This window comes from Coregonus lavaretus (assembly GCF_964263955.1).
Source record: "Coregonus lavaretus genome assembly, contig: HAP1_SCAFFOLD_2136, whole genome shotgun sequence".
NCBI classification, from domain to species: domain Eukaryota; kingdom Metazoa; phylum Chordata; class Actinopteri; order Salmoniformes; family Salmonidae; genus Coregonus; species Coregonus lavaretus.
Window position 1 is genome coordinate 31,506 of NW_028165349.1, and position 19,628 is coordinate 51,133.

The 19,628-nt window shown below is 50.4% G+C and overlaps 1 protein-coding gene across 1 annotated transcript in view; it reads right to left on the reverse strand.

The window, feature by feature from the left end:
• Positions 1 to 9,379: 9,379 nt before the first annotated feature.
• The window catches only part of LOC311115938 (anoctamin-1-like), a gene marked incomplete at both ends in the record, with an annotated part of 39,970 nt that continues 29,721 nt past the window's right edge, over positions 9,380 to 19,628 (reverse strand). Inside the window, 2 exons of the mRNA XM_084191060.1 lie at positions 9,380 to 9,781; positions 12,167 to 12,272. Of these exons, the coding sequence (XP_084047186.1) occupies positions 9,380 to 9,781; positions 12,167 to 12,272 (508 nt within the window). The remainder of the gene's footprint in view (positions 9,782 to 12,166; positions 12,273 to 19,628) is intronic.

Here is a 19,628-nt window from a genome sequence, read left to right on the forward strand (position 1 = left end):
TCCGCTCCAGTCATTACCACGAGCCTGTTCTCCCCAGTTAAGGTCCGCTCCAGTCATTACCACGAGCCTGTTCTCCCCAGTTAAGGTCCGCTCCAGTCATTACCACGAGTCTGTTCTCCCCAGTTAAGGTGTATTTTATCCCATTCCGCTCCAGTCATTACCACGAGTCTGTTCTCCCCAGTTAAGGTCCGCTCCAGTCATTACCACGAGCCTGTTCTCCCCAGTTAAGGTCCGCTCCAGTCATTACCACGAGTCTGTTCTCCCCAGTTAAGGTGTATTTTATCCCATTCCGCTCCAGTCATTACCACGAGTCTGTTCTCCCCAGTTAAGGTGTATTTTATCCCATTCCGCTCCAGTCATTACCACGAGTCTGTTCTCCCCAGTTAAGGTGTATTTTATCCCATTCCGCTCCAGTCATTACCACGAGCCCGTCCTCCCCATTCCACCCATTCCACTCCAGCCATTACCACGAGCCCGTCCCCATTCCGCTCCAGTCATTACCACGAGCCTGTTCTCCCCAGTTAAGGTCCGCTCCAGTCATTACCACGAGCCTGTTCTCCCCAGTTAAGGTCCGCTCCAGTCATTACCACGAGTCTGTTCTCCCCAGTTAAGGTGTATTTTATCCCATTCCGCTCCAGTCATTACCACGAGTCTGTTCTCCCCAGTTAAGGTCCGCTCCAGTCATTACCACGAGTCTGTTCTCCCCAGTTAAGGTCCGCTCCAGTCATTACCACGAGTCTGTTCTCCCCAGTTAAGGTCCGCTCCAGTCATTACCACGAGTCTGTTCTCCCCAGTTAAGGTCCGCTCCAGTCATTAACACGAGTCTGTTCTCCCCAGTTAAGGTGTATTTTATCCCATTCCGCTCCAGTCATTACCACGAGCCCGTCCTCCCCATTCCACCCATTCCACTCCAGCCATTACCACGAGCCCGTCCCCATTCCGCTCCAGTCATTACCACGAGCCTGTTCTCCCCAGTTAAGGTCCGCTCCAGTCATTACCACGAGCCTGTTCTCCCCAGTTAAGGTCCGCTCCAGTCATTACCACGAGTCTGTTCTCCCCAGTTAAGGTGTATTTTATCCCATTCCGCTCCAGTCATTACCACGAGCCTGTTCTCCCCAGTTAAGGTACGCTCCAGTCATTACCACGAGTCTGTTCTCCCCAGTTAAGGTGTATTTTATCCCATTCCGCTCCAGTCATTACCACGAGTCTGTTCTCCCCAGTTAAGGTCCGCTCCAGTCATTACCACGAGTCTGTTCTCCCCAGTTAAGGTCCGCTCCAGTCATTACCACGAGTCTGTTCTCCCCAGTTAAGGTGTATTTTATCCCATTCCGCTCCAGTCATTACCACGAGTCTGTTCTCCCCAGTTAAGGTCCGCTCCAGTCATTACCACGAGTCTGTTCTCCCCAGTTAAGGTCCGCTCCAGTCATTACCACGAGTCTGTTCTCCCCAGTTAAGGTCCGCTCCAGTCATTACCACGAGTCTGTTCTCCCCAGTTAAGGTCCGCTCCAGTCATTACCACGAGCCTGTTCTCCCCAGTTAAGGTCCGCTCCAGTCATTACCACGAGTCTGTTCTCCCCAGTTAAGGTCCGCTCCAGTCATTACCACGAGTCTGTTCTCCCCAGTTAAGGTCCGCTCCAGTCATTAACACGAGTCTGTTCTCCCCAGTTAAGGTCCGCTCCAGTCATTACCACGAGCCTGTTCTCCCCAGTTAAGGTCCGCTCCAGTCATTACCACGAGTCTGTTCTCCCCAGTTAAGGTGTATTTTATCCCATTCCGCTCCAGTCATTACCACGAGCCTGTTCTCCCCAGTTAAGGTACGCTCCAGTCATTACCACGAGTCTGTTCTCCCCAGTTAAGGTGTATTTTATCCCATTCCGCTCCAGTCATTACCACGAGTCTGTTCTCCCCAGTTAAGGTCCGCTCCAGTCATTACCACGAGTCTGTTCTCCCCAGTTAAGGTCCGCTCCAGTCATTACCACGAGTCTGTTCTCCCCAGTTAAGGTGTATTTTATCCCATTCCGCTCCAGTCATTACCACGAGTCTGTTCTCCCCAGTTAAGGTCCGCTCCAGTCATTACCACGAGTCTGTTCTCCCCAGTTAAGGTCCGCTCCAGTCATTACCACGAGTCTGTTCTCCCCAGTTAAGGTCCGCTCCAGTCATTACCACGAGTCTGTTCTCCCCAGTTAAGGTCCGCTCCAGTCATTACCACGAGCCTGTTCTCCCCAGTTAAGGTCCGCTCCAGTCATTACCACGAGTCTGTTCTCCCCAGTTAAGGTCCGCTCCAGTCATTACCACGAGTCTGTTCTCCCCAGTTAAGGTCCGCTCCAGTCATTAACACGAGTCTGTTCTCCCCAGTTAAGGTGTATTTTATCCCATTCCGCTCCAGTCATTACCACGAGTCTGTTCTCCCCAGTTACGGTCCGCTCCAGTCATTACCACGAGTCTGTTCTCCCCAGTTAAGGTCCGCTCCAGTCATTACCACGAGTCTGTTCTCCCCAGTTAAGGTGTATTTTATCCCATTCCGCTCCAGTCATTACCACGAGTCTGTTCTCCCCAGTTAAGGTCCGCTCCAGTCATTACCACGAGTCTGTTCTCCCCAGTTAAGGTCCGCTCCAGTCATTACCACGAGTCTGTTCTCCCCAGTTAAGGTCCGCTCCAGTCATTACCACGAGTCTGTTCTCCCCAGTTAAGGTCCGCTCCAGTCATTACCACGAGCCTGTTCTCCCCAGTTAAGGTCCGCTCCAGTCATTACCACGAGTCTGTTCTCCCCAGTTAAGGTCCGCTCCAGTCATTACCACGAGTCTGTTCTCCCCAGTTAAGGTCCGCTCCAGTCATTAACACGAGTCTGTTCTCCCCAGTTAAGGTGTATTTTATCCCATTCCGCTCCAGTCATTACCACGAGTCTGTTCTCCCCAGTTAAGGTCCGCTCCAGTCATTAACACGAGTCTGTTCTCCCCAGTTAAGGTCCGCTCCAGTCATTACCACGAGTCTGTTCTCCCCAGTTAAGGTCCGCTCCAGTCATTACCACGAGTCTGTTCTCCCCAGTTAAGGTCCGCTCCAGTCATTACCACGAGTCTGTTCTCCCCAGTTAAGGTCCGCTCCAGTCATTACCACGAGTCTGTTCTCCCCAGTTAAGGTCCGCTCCAGTCATTACCACGAGTCTGTTCTCCCCAGTTAAGGTGTATTTTATCCCATTCCGCTCCAGTCATTACCACGAGTCTGTTCTCCCCAGTTAAGGTCCGCTCCAGTCATTACCACGAGTCTGTTCTCCCCAGTTAAGGTCCGCTCCAGTCATTACCACGAGTCTGTTCTCCCCAGTTAAGGTCCGCTCCAGTCATTACCACGAGTCTGTTCTCCCCAGTTAAGGTCCGCTCCAGTCATTACCACGAGCCTGTTCTCCCTAGTTAAGGTCCGCTCCAGTCATTACCACGAGTCTGTTCTCCCCAGTTAAGGTCCGCTCCAGTCATTACCACGAGTCTGTTCTCCCCAGTTAAGGTCCGCTCCAGTCATTAACACGAGTCTGTTCTCCCCAGTTAAGGTGTATTTTATCCCATTCCGCTCCAGTCATTACCACGAGTCTGTTCTCCCCAGTTAAGGTCCGCTCCAGTCATTAACACGAGTCTGTTCTCCCCAGTTAAGGTCCGCTCCAGTCATTACCACGAGTCTGTTCTCCCCAGTTAAGGTCCGCTCCAGTCATTACCACGAGTCTGTTCTCCCCAGTTAAGGTCCGCTCCAGTCATTACCACGAGTCTGTTCTCCCCAGTTAAGGTCCGCTCCAGTCATTACCACGAGTCTGTTCTCCCCAGTTAAGGTGCCACCTACCTCCTGTGATATGTATCCTCCTACTTTGAAGAGGGAGGCTCTAATGTCTAGACCAGGGGTTCCCAAACTGGGTCCCGGGGCTCTAATGTCTAGACCAGGGGTTCCCAAACTGGGTCCCGGGGCTCTAATGTCTAGACCAGGGGTTCCCAAACTGGGTCCCGGGGCTCTAATGTCTAGACCAGGGGTTCCCAAACTGGGTCCCGGGGCTCTAATGTCTAGACCAGGGGTTCCCAAACTGGGTCCCGGGGCTCTAATGTCTAGACCAGGGGTTCCCAAACTGGGTCCCGGGGCTCTAATGTCTAGACCAGGGGTTCCCAAACTGGGTCCTGGGGCTCTAATGTCTAGACCAGGGGTTCCCAAACTGGGTCCCGGGGCTCTAATGTCTAGACCAGGGGTTCCCAAACTGGGTCCCGGGGCTCTAATGTCTAGACCAGGGGTTCCCAAACTGGGTCCCGGGGCTCTAATGTCTAGACCAGGGGTTCCCAAACTGGGTCCTGGGGCTCTAATGTCTAGACCAGGGGTTCCCAAACTGGGTCCCGGGGCTCTAATGTCTAGACCAGGGGTTCCCAAACTGGGTCCTGGGGCTCTAATGTCTAGACCAGGGGTTCCCAAACTGGGTCCCGGGGCTCTAATGTCTAGACCAGGGGTTCCCAAACTGGGTCCCGGGGCTCTAATGTCTAGACCAGGGGTTCCCAAACTGGGTCCTGGGGCTCTAATGTCTAGACCAGGTGTTCCCAAACTGGGTCCCGGGGCTCTAATGTCTAGACCAGGGGTTCCCAAACTGGGTCCCGGGGCTCTAATGTCTAGACCAGGGGTTCCCAAACTGGGTCCCGGGGCTCTAATGTCTAGACCAGGGGTTCCCAAACTGGGTCCCGGGGCTCTAATGTCTAGACCAGGGGTTCCCAAACTGGGTCCCGGGGCTCTAATGTCTAGACCAGGGGTTCCCAAACTGGGTCCCGGGGCTCTAATGTCTAGACCAGGGGTTCCCAAACTGGGTCCCGGGGCTCTAATGTCTAGACCAGGGGTTCCCAAACTGGGTCCTGGGGCTCTAATGTCTAGACCAGGGGTTCCCAAACTGGGTCCCGGGGCTCTAATGTCTAGACCAGGGGTTCCCAAACTGGGTCCCGGGGCTCTAATGTCTAGACCAGGGGTTCCCAAACTGGGTCCCGGGGCTCTAATGTCTAGACCAGGGGTTCCCAAACTGGGTCCTGGGGCTCTAATGTCTAGACCAGGGGTTCCCAAACTGGGTCCCGGGGCTCTAATGTCTAGACCAGGGGTTCCCAAACTGGGTCCTGGGGCTCTAATGTCTAGACCAGGGGTTCCCAAACTGGGTCCCGGGGCTCTAATGTCTAGACCAGGGGTTCCCAAACTGGGTCCCGGGGCTCTAATGTCTAGACCAGGGGTTCCCAAACTGGGTCCTGGGGCTCTAATGTCTAGACCAGGTGTTCCCAAACTGGGTCCCGGGGCTCTAATGTCTAGACCAGGGGTTCCCAAACTGGGTCCCGGGGCTCTAATGTCTAGACCAGGGGTTCCCAAACTGGGTCCCGGGGCTCTAATGTCTAGACCAGGGGTTCCCAAACTGGGTCCCGGGGCTCTAATGTCTAGACCAGGGGTTCCCAAACTGGGTCCCGGGGCTCTAATGTCTAGACCAGGGGTTCCCAAACTGGGTCCTGGGGCTCTAATGTCTAGACCAGGGGTTCCCAAACTGGGTCCTGGGGCTCTAATGTCTAGACCAGGGGTTCCCAAACTGGGTCCTGGGGCTCTAATGTCTAGACCAGGGGTTCCCAAACTGGGTCCTGGGGCTCTAATGTCTAGACCAGGGGTTCCCAAACTGGGTCCCGGGGCTCTAATGTCTAGACCAGGGGTTCCCAAACTGGGTCCCGGGGCTCTAATGTCTAGACCAGGGGTTCCCAAACTGGGTCCCGGGGCTCTAATGTCTAGACCAGGGGTTCCCAAACTGGGTCCCGGGGGCTCTAATGTCTAGACCAGGGGTTCCCAAACTGGGTCCCGGGGCTCTAATGTCTAGACCAGGGGTTCCCAAACTGGGTCCCGGGGCCTCCCTTGGGTGCACATTTCAATTTTTCCCCCCTAGCATTACACAGCTGATTCAAATAGCCAATTTATCATCAAGCTTTGACGATTGGAATCAGGCTGCGTAGCGCTAGGTGAAAAAAACAATATGTGCACCCAAGGGGGGCCCCAGGACCCAGCTTGGGAAACGCTGGTCTAGACGATCCTGTCTGCCAATCAGGGCTGTGTATATATATATTTACATTTGTATCAACATGGCCACACGATCAGACTGAGCATTTCAATGGCAAAAGGAGGCTCAGGGAAATAAATGATCAAAAATATATTTGGAGTTATTTTCATGAAATAAACTCAGTGATTTATTAGACATACAGCGATGATTTAAAAATACAATTTAAAAGACTGCATGGGGGCTTTAAGAGAAGAGATAGAATGAGGAGGGAAACCGGAACGAAGAGCTCCACCCTCTCTTTGCTAGTTACGGGCAAGTCTATGGGCCAAATGTCCCCTCCACCTGCCAAATGTGAAAGATGCTAACACCTGCGAAATGTGAAAGATGCTAACACCTGCGAAATGTGAAAGATGCTAACACCTGCAAAATGTGAAAGATGCTAACACCTGCGAAATGTGAAAGATGCTAACACCTGCGAAATGTGAAAGATGCTAACACCTGCGAAATGTGAAAGATGCTAACACCTGCGAAATGTGAAAGATGCTAACACCTGCGAAATGTGAAAGATGCTAACACCTGCAAAATGTGAAAGATGCTAACACCTGCGAAATGTGAAAGATGCTAACACCTGCGAAATGTGAAAGATGCTAACACCTGCGAAATGTGAAAGATGCTAACACCTGCGAAATGTGAAAGATGCTAACACCTGCGAAATGTGAAAGATGCTAACACCTGCGAAATGTGAAAGATGCTAACACCTGCGAAATGTGAAAGATGCTAACACCTGTGAAATGTGAAAGATGCTAACACCTGCAAAATGTGAAAGATGCTAACACCTGCAAAATGTGAAAGATGCTAACACATGTGAAATGTGAAAGATGCTAACACCTGTGAAATGTGAAAGATGCTAACACCTGTGAAATGTGAAAGATGCTAACACCTGTGAAATGGTGAAATATGCTAACACCTGTGAAATGTGAAAGATGCTAACACCTGTGAAATGGTGAAAGATGCTAACACCTGTGAAATGTGAAAGATGCTAACACCTGTGAAATGGTGAAAGATGCTAACACCTGTGAAATGGTGAAAGATGCTAACACCTGTGAAATGGTGATCTGTCCAAAGATCCAGAAGTAGCGCTGCTCGCTGTCTCATGCATCCCGTTGTATGATGACAGATCTATCATTTATGTTGACATAGTCTGTCCACCATAGATTATCATGACAGACACACACTAGTCCTCTATATGTTGCTATGTTATCCTCACCCTGGACCTCAACATGTACATTATCCAGTTATACACACTGGACCTCAACATGTACATTACCCAGTTATACACACTGGACCTCAACATGTACATTACCCAGTTATACACACTGGACCTCAACATGTACATTACCCAGTTATACACACTGGACCTCAACATGTACATTACCCAGTTATACACACTGGACCTCAACATGTACATTACCCAGTTATACACACTGGACCTCAACATGTACATTACCCAGTTATACACACTGGACCTCAACATGTACATTACCCAGTTATACACACTGGACCTCAACATGTACATTACCCAGTTATACACACTGGACCTCAACATGTACATTACCCAGTTATTACATTTACATTTACATTTTAGTCATTTAGCAGACGCTCTTAACCAGAGCGACTTACAGGAGCAATTAGGGTTAAGTGCCTTGCTCAAGGGCACATTAACGTCATTTAGCAGACGCTCTTAGCCAGAGCGACTCACAAATTGGTGCGTTCACCCTATAGCCAGTGGGATAACCACTTTACAATTTGGGGGGGGGGGGGGGGGGGGGGTTAGAAGGAATACTTTAGCCTATCCCAGGTATTCCTTAAAGAGGTGGGGTTTCAAATGTCTCCGGAAGGTGGTGAGTGACTCCGCTGTCCTGGCGTCGTGAGGGAGCTTGTTCCACCATTGGGGTGCCAGAGCAGCGAACAGTTTTGACTGGGCTGAGGGGGAGCTGTGCTTCCGCAGAGGAAGGGGAGCCAGCAGGCCAGAGGTGGATGAACGCAATGTCCTCGTTTGGGTGTAGGGACTGATCAGAGCCTGAAGGTACAGGGGTGCCGTTCCCCTCACTGCTCCAAAGGCAAGCACCATGGTCTTGTAGCGGATGCGAGCTTCAATTGGAAGCCAGTGGAGTGTGCGGAGGAGGGGGGTGACGTGAGAGAACTTGGGAAGGTTGAACACCAGACGGGCTGCGGCATTCTGGATGAGTTGTAGGGGTTTAATGGCACAGGCAGGGAGCCCAGCCAACAGCGAGTTGCAGTTATACACACTGGACCTCAACATGTACATTACCCAGTTATACACACTGGACCTCAACATGTACATTACCCAGTTATACACACTGGACCTCAATATTCTATACATTATCCAGGTATTATTATTATTATTACGTTTTATTTTTTTACAGGAACAGTGCACATTTATCAACATTTCTGTAAAGGTGCCGGTTTTAGCCAGCTGGCTAATTTTCGACCGGAGTCCCTGGGAAGGTTATTAAAAACAATTCCAATAACAATACAGACAGACAATAAGCAGAGACTGAGCAACATATGACCGGTAACACTTAACGTAGACAGACAGACAGACAATAACACAAAAAGCAACCAAACAAAATGACAGAAAAATAACCAACAAGGTCCACCAGACGACAGAAAGCAGCTCTACACAGCTTGGGATTGTGTTCACACACAGTTTGGGATTGTGTTCACACACAGCTTGGGATTGTGTTCACACACAGCTTGGGATTGTGTTCACACACAGCTTGGGATTGTGTTCACACACAGCTTGGGATTGTGTTCACACACAGCTTGGGATTGTGTTCACACACAGCTTGGGATTGTGTTCACACACAGCTTGGGATTGTGTTCACACACAGCTTGGGATTGTGTTCACACACCGGACTGTCCTTTAGACATGTCTTTGGGTTATTTGTGAAGGTGCGGTAGGTGGAGCAGTTCCGTGTGTCTGAAGGCAGCGTGTTTCCAGACGACTGTGTCTTTAGGTTATTTGTGAAGGTGCGGTAGGTGGAGCAGTTCCGTGTGTCTGAAGGCAGCGTGTTTCCAGACGTGGGAAGCTCTCTCAGAGAAAGCAATCTGGCTGAAGGTGCTTTTCCTTAAGGGAACTAAACAGTTACCTCTCATTATGCAGATAAACACACACACACTGGTTATGAATATGTCGATTATCCGGCCAGAAGAACAAGTCCATTATCAGCATGTTCCATCATCACACTGCTTCAGAAAGAGAACACCAAATCTACATGGATGAGAGATCACAGAGGCGCATTCAGCCTCCATGTTGCTACCGCAGTAGTGTCAGACCGCTGTGTGTCGGGCTGTGTCGTTGCTAGGAGACATGGACATCTGTTGGCCTGCATCGTTGCTAGGAGACATGGACATCTGTCTGGTGAACTGGCTGAAACTGGCAGCCCTGCATCGCGCCCGGGACTCCCCTCCCTCTCCGCCCGGGTGCTGGCCTAGGCCCTGGGAGGGGCCTGGGGGTAGAGTACGGACGTGGGCCGTGTCCGTGTCGGGGTGGCCCTGGCTGGGCTGGTCCTTGGAGGAGAAGAGGCTCTGGAGGAGGTGGAACTTCTCCTTCTCCTCCCGGAGGAACACGTCCACCAACAGAGTCTTCTCTCTCTTCAGCTGCTCACTGATGTTCTTAGGTACGTCTGGGATCAACCAGGAAACCAGCAGGCTCAGGAACATCACCAGGTTCTGATGGGGGGTGGTGCACACAGGGACAAGAGAAGATAGGACTTGGTTTAACTGGTTGGTGTTGTACTGACAATCATCTGATAATGTTCCACTCTGACTAAAATACAACCACTGTATAAACACCAGGATACATCCACAGCCATGAATACCCATACTGGAGCCACAGTGGTCCAACCACACTGCAACCACACTGGTCCAACCACACTGATCATTGGTCCAACCACACTGCAAACACACTGGTCCAACCACACTGATCATTGGTCCAACCACACTGCAACCACACTGGTCCAACCACACTGCAACCACACTGGTCCAACCACACTGCAACCACACTGGTCCAACCACACTGATCAGTGGTCCAACCACACTGCAACCACACTGGTCCAACCACACTGATCATTGGTCCAACCACACTGCAACCACACTGGTCCAACCACACTGATCAGTGGTCCAACCACACTGCAACCACACGTGTCCAACCACACTGATCATTGGTCCAACCACACTGCAACCACAGTGGTCCAACCACACTGCAACAACAGTGGTCCAACCACACTGCAACCACAGTGGTCCAACCACACTGATCATTGGTCCAACCACACTGCAACCACAGTGGTCCAACCACACTGATCATTGGTCCAACCACACTGCAACCACAGTGGTCCAACCACACTGATCATTGTTCCAACCACACTGCAACCACACTGGTCCAACCACACTGATCATTGGTCCAACAACACTGCAACCACACTGGTCCAACCACACTGATCATTGGTCCAACAACACTGCAACCACAGTGATCCAACCACACTGATCATTGGTCCAACCACACTGCAACCACAGTGGTCCAACCACACTGATCATTGGTCCAACCACACTGCAACCACAGTGGTCCAAACACACTGATCATTGGTCCAACAACACTGCAACCACAGTTGTCTAACCACACTGATCATTGGTCCAACAACACTGCAACCACAGTGGTCCAACCACACTGATCATTGGTCCAACCACACTGTAACCACAGTGGTCCAACCACACTGATCATTGGTCCACCCACACTGCAACCACAGTGGTCCAACCACACTGATCATTGGTCCAACCACACTGCAACCACAGTGGTCCAACCACACTGATCATTGGTCCACCCAAACTGTAACCACAGTGGTCCAACCACACTGATCATTGGTCCAACCACACTGCAACCACAGTGGTCCAACCACACTGCAACCACAGTGGTCCAACCACACTGATCATTGGTCCAACCACACTGCAACCACAGTGGTCCAACCACACTGATCATTTGTCCAACAACACTGCAACCACAGTGATCCAACCACACTGATCATTGGTCCAACCACACTGCAACCACAGTGGTCCAACCACACTGATCATTGGTCCAACCACACTGCAACCACAGTGGTCCAACCACACTGAGCATTGGTCCAACAACACTGCAACCACAGTTGTCTAACCACACTGATCATTGGTCCAACAACACTGCAACCACAGTGGTCCAACCACACTGATCATTGGTCCAACCACACTGCAACCACAGTGGTCCAACCACACTGATCATTGGTCCAACCACACTGTAACCACAGTGGTCCAACCACACTGATCATTGGTCCACCCACACTGCAACCACAGTGGTCCAACCACACTGATCATTGGTCCAACCACACTGCAACCACAGTGGTCCAACCACACTGATCATTGGTCCACCCACACTGTAACCACAGTGGTCCAACCACACTGATCATTGGTCCAACCACACTGCAACCACAGTGGTCCAACCACACTGCAACCACAGTGGTCCAACCACACTGATCATTGGTCCAACCACACTGCAACCACAGTGGTCCAACCACACTGATCATTGGTCCAACCACACTGCAACCACAGTTGTCCAACCACACTGATCATTGGTCCAACAACACTGCAACCACAGTGGTCCAACCACACTGATCATTGGTCCAACAACACTGCAACCACAGTGGTCCAACCACACATATCATTGGTCCACCCACACTGCAACCACAGTGGTCCAACCACACTACAACCACAGTGGTCCAACCACACTGATCATTGGTCCACCCACACTGCAACCACAGTGGTCCAACCACACTAATCATTGGTCCACCCACACTGCAACCACAGTGGTCCAACCACACTACAACCACAGTGGTCCAACCACACTGATCATTGGTCCAACCACATTCCAAACACATAATCCAAAGAGATGTGATGATTACAGATGGATGTGTCCCCCCTCTCTCTCTTATGTAAACACATATATCCAGTAAATCTCCTGACTAAAGTCCTTTTTAAATGTTGAGTTGAACTATCTGAAAGGTGTCCCTGCTATTAGTGGTTGTACTGTACCTGGAACAGGATGACGAAGGCCAGTCTGGCAGCCAGGATGGCCCAGTAGGTTTTAGAGAACTGGTATGCTTCAGCTGACCATGGTGGCTCTCTGTAGTCCTTATACCTGGGGAGGGGAGGGAGAGAGGTTACTATAGGTCTGGGGGAGGAGAGGGAGAGAGGTTACTATAGGTCTGGGGGAGGGGAGGGAGAGAGGTTACTAGAGGTCTGGGGGAGGGGAGGGAGAGAGGTTACTAGAGGTCTGGGGGAGGGGAGGGAGAGAGGTTACTATAGGTCTGGGGGAGGGGAGGGAGAGAGGTTACTATAGGTCTGGGGGAGGGGAGGGAGAGAGGTTACTATAGGTCTGGGGGAGGGGAGGGAGAGAGGTTACTATAGGTCTGGGGGAGGGGAGGGAGAGAGGTTACTATAGGTCTGGGGGAGGGGAGGGAGAGAGGTTACTATAGGTCTGGGGGAGGGGAGGGAGAGAGGTTACTATAGGTCTGGGGGAGGGGAGGGAGAGAGGTTACTAGAGGTCTGGGGGAGGGGAGGGAGAGAGGTTACTATAGGTCTGGGGGAGGGGAGAGGTTACTATAGGTCTGGGGGAGGGGAGGGAGAGAGGTTACTATAGGTCTGGGGGAGGGGAGGGAGAGAGGTTACTATAGGTCTGGGGGAGGGGAGGGAGAGAGGTTACTATAGGTCTGGGGGAGGGGAGGGAGAGAGGTTACTAGAGGTCTGGGGGAGGGGAGGGAGAGAGGTTACTATAGGTCTGGGGGAGGGGAGGGAGAGAGGTTACTATAGGTCTGGGGGAGGGGAGGGAGAGAGGTTACTAGAGGTCTGGGGGAGGGGAGGGAGAGAGGTTACTATAGGTCTGGGGGAGGGGAGAGGTTACTATAGGTCTGGGGGAGGGGAGGGAGAGAGGTTACTATAGGTCTGGGGGAGGGGAGGGAGAGAGGTTACTATAGGTCTGGGGGAGGGGAGGGGAGAGGTTACTATAGGTCTGGGGGAGGGGAGGGAGAGAGGTTACTATAGGTCTGGGGGAGGGGAGGGAGAGAGGTTACTAGAGGTCTGGGGGAGGGGAGGGAGAGAGGTTACTATAGGTCTGGGGGAGGGGAGGGAGAGAGGTTACTATAGGTCTGGGGGAGGGGAGGGAGAGAGGTTACTATAGGTCTGGGGGAGGGGAGGGAGAGAGGTTACTAGAGGTCTGGGGGAGGGGAGGGAGAGAGGTTACTAGAGGTCTGGGGGAGGGGAGGGAGAGAGGTTACTATAGGTCTGGGGGAGGGGAGGGAGAGAGGTTACTATAGGTCTGGGGGAGGGGAGGGAGAGAGGTTACTATAGGTCTGGGGGAGGGGAGGGAGAGAGGTTACTATAGGTCTGGGGGAGGGGAGGGAGAGAGGTTACTATAGGTCTGGGGGAGGGGAGGGAGAGAGGTTACTAGAGGTCTGGGGGAGGGGAGGGAGAGAGGTTACTAGAGGTCTGGGGGAGGGGAGGGAGAGAGGTTACTATAGGTCTGGGGGAGGGGAGGGAGAGAGGTTACTATAGGTCTGGGGGAGGGGAGGGAGAGAGGTTACTAGAGGTCTGGGGGAGGGGAGGGAGAGAGGTTACTATAGGTCTGGGGGAGGGGAGGGGAGAGGTTACTATAGGTCTGGGGGAGGGGAGGGAGAGAGGTTACTATAGGTCTGGGGGAGGGGAGGGGGAGAGGTTACTATAGGTCTGGGGGAGGGGAGGGAGAGAGGTTACTATAGGTCTGGGGGAGGGGAGGGAGAGAGGTTACTATAGGTCTGGGGGAGGGGAGGGAGAGAGGTTACTATAGGTCTGGGGGAGGGGAGGGAGAGAGGTTACTATAGGTCTGGGGGAGGGGAGGGAGAGAGGTTAGGGCAGGTAGCTTAGTGGGTAAGAGCGTTTTGCCAGTAACCGAAAGGTCGCTGGTTCTAATCCCCGAGCCGACTAGGTGAAAAATCTGTCGATGTGCCCTTGAGCAAGGCACTTAACCCTAATTGCTCCTGTAAGTCGCTCTGGATAAGAGCGTCTGCTAAATAAATAAAAATAAAAAATAAAAAAAGGTTACTATAGGTCTGGGGGAGGGGAGGGAGAAAGGTTACTATAGGTCTGGGGGAGGGGAGGGGGAGAGGTTACTATAGGTCTGGGGGAGGGGAGGGAGAGAGGTTACTATAGGTCTGGGGGAGGGGAGGGAGAGAGGTTACTATAGGTCTGGGGGAGGGGAGGGAGAGAGGTTACTATAGGTCTGGGGGAGGGGAGGGAGAGAGGTTACTAGAGGTCTGGGGGAGGGGAGGGAGAGAGGTTACTATAGGTCTGGGGGAGGGGAGGGAGAGAGGTTACTATAGGTCTGGGGGAGGGGAGGGAGAGAGGTTACTATAGGTCTGGGGGAGGGGAGGGGGAGAGGTTACTATAGGTCTGGGGGAGGGGAGGGAGAGAGGTTACTATAGGTCTGGGGAAGGGAGGGGGAGAGGTTACTATAGGTCTGGGGGAGGGAGAGAGGTTACTATAGGTCTGGGGGAGGGAGAGAGGTTACTATAGGTCTGGGGGAGGGGAGGGAGAGAGGTTACTATAGGTCTGGGGGAGGGGAGGGAGATAGGTTACTAGAGGTCTGGGGGAGGGGAGGGAGAGAGGTTACTAGAGGTCTGGGGGAGGGGAGGGAGAGAGGTTACTATAGGTCTGGGGGAGGGGAGGGAGAGAGGTTACTATAGGTCTGGGGGAGGGGAGGGAGAGAGGTTACTATAGGTCTGGGGGAGGGGAGGGAGAGAGGTTACTAGAGGTCTGGGGGAGGGGAGGGAGAGAGGTTACTAGAGGTCTGGGGGAGGGGAGGGAGAGAGGTTACTATAGGTCTGGGGGAGGGGAGGGAGAGAGGTTACTAGAGGTCTGGGGGAGGGGAGGGAGAGAGGTTACTAGAGGTCTGGGGGAGGGGAGGGAGAGAGGTTACTATAGGTCTGGGGGAGGGGAGGGAGAGAGGTTACTATAGGTCTTGGACAGGTTAGTGACAGATACATCTCTCTCCTGTCTTCACCAGTTACTAGATAGAACACATGACTAATGAAAAAACACTCCAGTCTGAACTTAAACAAGTAAAACAAGGTAGAAAGTGTGTAGAAATGATAATGAACCTACATTTGAAATAATTTAACGTGGGGTTGCGACTGACAACCCGGTTCAATTTGGGTCCTGAGGCAAAATTAGTTGAGAACCACTGGTCTAGGGTACAGAGTCATAATGGAGGTGGTCAGACTGTAGTCTAGGGGACAGAGCCATAATGGAGGTGGTCAGACTGTAGTCTAGGGGACAGAGCCATAATGGAGGTGGTCAGGCTGTAGTATAGGGGACTGAGACATAATGGAGGTGGTCAGGCTGTAGTATAGGGGACAGAGCCATAATGGAGGTCGTCAGGCTGTAGTCTAGGGGACAGAGCCATAATGGAGGTGGTCAGGCTGTAGTCTAGGGGACAGAGCCATAATGGAGGTGGTCAGGCTGTAGTCTAGGGGACAGAGCCATAATGGAGGTCGTCAGGCTGTAGTCTAGGGGACAGAGCCATAATGGAGGTGGTCAGGCTGTAGTCTAGGGGACAGAGTCATAATGGAGGTGGTCAGACTGTAGTCTAGGGGACAGAGCCATAATGGAGGTCATCAGGCTGTAGTCTAGGGGACAGAGCCATAATGGAGGTGGCCAGACTGTAGTCTAGGGGACAGAGCCATAATGGAGGTCGTCAGGCTGTAGTCTAGGGGACAGAGCCATAATGGAGGTGGTCAGGCTGTAGTCTAGGGGACAGAGTCATAATCTATCCTCTATCCAACCATGTTAGTAATGATGCCCCTCAGTACCCCTCTATCCTCTATCCAATCATGTTATTAATGATGCCCCTCAGTACCCCTCTATCTTCTATCCAACCATGTTATTAATGATGCCCCTCAGTACACCTCTATCTTCTATCCAACCATGTTATTAATGATGCCCCTCAGTACACCTCTATCCAACCATGTTATTAATGATGCCCCTCAGTACCCCTCTATACAACCATGTTATTAATGATGCCCCTCAGTACCCCTCTATCTTCTATCCAACCATGTTATTAATGATGCCCCTCAGTACCCCTCTATCTTCTATACAATCATGTTATTAATGATGCCCCTCAGTACCCCTCTATCTTCTATCCAACCATGTTATTAATGATGCCCCTCAGTACCCCTCTATCCAACCATGTTATTAATGATGCCCCTCAGTACCCCTCTATCTTCTATCCAACCATGTTATTAATGATGCCCCTCAGTACCCCTCTATACAACCATGTTATTAATGATGCCCCTCAGTACCCCTTCTATCTTCTATCCAACCATGTTATTAATGATGCCCCTCAGTACCCCTCTATCTTCTATCCAACCGTGTTATTAATGACGCCCCTCAGTACCCCTCTATCTTCTATACAACCATGTTATTAATGATGGCCCTCGGTACCCCTCTATCTTCTATCCAACCATGTTATTAATGATGCCCCTCAGTACCCCTCTATCTTCTATCCAACCATGTTATTAATGATGCCCCTCAGTACCCCTCTATCTTCTATCCAACCATGTTATTAATGATGCCCCTCAGTACCCCTCTATCTTCTATCCAACCGTGTTATTAATGACGCCCCTCAGTACCCCTCTATCTTCTATCCAACCATGTTATTAATGATGCCCCTCAGTACCCCTCTATCTTCTATACAACCATGTTATTAATGATGCCCCTCAGTACCCCTCTATCTTCTATCCAACCATGTTATTAATGATGCCCCTCAGTACCCCTCTATCTTCTATCCAACCATGTTATTAATGACGCCCCTCAGTACCCCTCTATCTTCTATCCAACCATGTTATTAATGATGCCCCTCAGTACACCTCTATACAACCATGTTATTAATGATGCCCCTCAGTACCCCTCTATCTTCTATCCAACCATGTTATTAATGATGCCCCTCAGTACCCCTCTATACAACCATGTTATTAATGATGCCCCTCAGTACCCCTTCTATCTTCTATCCAACCATGTTATTAATGATGCCCCTCAGTACCCCTCTATCTTCTATCCAACCGTGTTATTAATGACGCCCCTCAGTACCCCTCTATCTTCTATACAACCATGTTATTAATGATGGCCCTCGGTACCCCTCTATCTTCTATCCAACCATGTTATTAATGATGCCCCTCAGTACCCCTCTATCTTCTATCCAACCATGTTATTAATGATGCCCCTCAGTACCCCTCTATCTTCTATACAACCATGTTATTAATGATGCCCCTCAGTACCCCTCTATCTTCTATCCAACCATGTTATTAATGATGCCCCTCAGTACCCCTCTATCTTCTATCCAACCATGTTATTAATGACGCCCCTCAGTACCCCTCTATCTTCTATCCAACCATGTTATTAATGATGCCCCTCAGTACACCTCTATACAACCATGTTATTAATGATGCCCCTCAGTACCCCTCTATCTTCTATCCAACCATGGCTAGAGAACCATGGGTAGAGGCAGGGCACAGAGACTAATTCAGACAATAGAACTTTCCCATAAAGCCCAATAACAGTCAGTTGAATGTTTCTACTAGAAACTGTCACGGTTTCGGCCGAGGCTGCTCCTCCTTCTTGTTCGGGCAGGTTTCGGCGGTCGTCGTCCCCGGAGTACTAGCTACCACCGTTTGATGTTTTCGATGTCTGTTTGGTTTTGTCTGATTGTGTACACCTGTTTCCTGTTTGGTTAATTATGTCTCCTATAAGTTTCTCGTTTGGTTAGTCTTGTGTTGTGTGTTATTGTCTGCCTGTCAATAGGAGCTGCGTGTTTTCGCTCTGTTTGTTTGTTTGGTGTTTTTACGCACAGTTTGCGTAATCGCTCGCCTCTGTTTGTTTTCGAGGCTGTGTATTGTATTTTGTCACATTTGACTAGTAAAGTCTGTTGGACGAAGCCTCTGTGTCCTGCGCCTGACTCCTACACCACATCCACATCAGTTCGTTTGACAGAAACTGGGTTTCTACTATGAAACAACTAAAGTCCCTGGAGATACCGTGATACTACGGCTGGTCAGACAGACGGATCAAAAACAGACAAACTATTTTTGTCAATTTCTTTCAGAATGGACATCAAAGCCGAGTTGAATTTCCTCCTAAATGTTTGATTGACTGTATTGAATTAGGAAAACATCACAGAGACAGACTGGTCCTGGTGTATGGCCATATACAGGCATGGAGCAGGAATGTGTGAGACTGGCTCCGATTCACCCACCCTCCCTGCACTTTATCTGCCCTCAGGGACGTGCCTCTCCCTGGGAACCCCCCCCCCCCCCACACACAAATCTGATTCCCTGAAAAAGACATCACCTCAATGATCCTCTGGCTGTCTCCATGTTTGGTTATCACAATACTGACCACGTTAAATATAGAGCAGACACACATTGATTTAATAATGCAGTGATCTCCAAAAGTATTGGGACAGTGACACGTTATTTTGGCTCTGTACTCCAGCGCTTTGGATTTTAAATGAGGTTAAAGTATAGATAGCTTTAATTTGTGGGTATGTTCATCCATATCGGGTGAATCGTTTAGAAATTACAGCACTTTTTGTACATAGTTCCCCCCCCCCCATTTTAGAGGACCAAAAGTATTGGGTCAAATTCACTTATATTTGTATTAAAGTAGTCAAAAGTTTAGTATTTGGTCCCATATTCATAGCAAGCAATGATTACATCAAGCTTATGATTCTACAAACTTGTTGGATGCATTTGCTGTTTGTTTTGGTTGCGTTTCAGATTATTTTGTGTCCAATAGAAATTAACGGTAAATAATGATGAGTGAGAAAGTTAGACGCACAAATATCATAACCCCCCCCAAAAATGCTAACCTCTCACCATTACAATAACAGGGGAGGTTAGCATTTCTGGGGGGGGTTATGAACCTCCCCTGTTATTGTAATGGTGAGAGGTTAGCATGTCTTGGGGGTATGATATAAAATGCTAACCTCCCCTGTTATTGTAATGGTGAGAGGTTAGCATGTCTTGGGGGTATGATATAAAATGCTAACCTCCCCTGTTATTGTAATGGTGAGAGGTTAGCATGTCTTGGGGGTATGATATAAAATGCTAACCTCCCCTGTTATTGTAATGGTGAGAGGTTAGCATGTTTTAGGGGTATGATATAAAATGCTAACCTCCCCTGTTATTGTAATGGTGAGAGGTTAGCATGTCTTGGGGGTATGATATAAAATGCTAACCTCCCCTGTTATTGTAATGGTGAGAGGTTAGCATGTCTTGGGGGTATGATATAAAATGCTAACCTCCCCTGTTATTGTAATGGTGAGAGGTTAGCATGTTTTAGGGGTATGATATAAAATGCTAACCTCCCCTGTTATTGTAATGGTGAGAGGTTAGCATGTCTTGGGGGTATGATATAAAATGCTAACCTCCCCTGTTATTGTAATGGTAAGAGGTTAGCATGTTTTAGG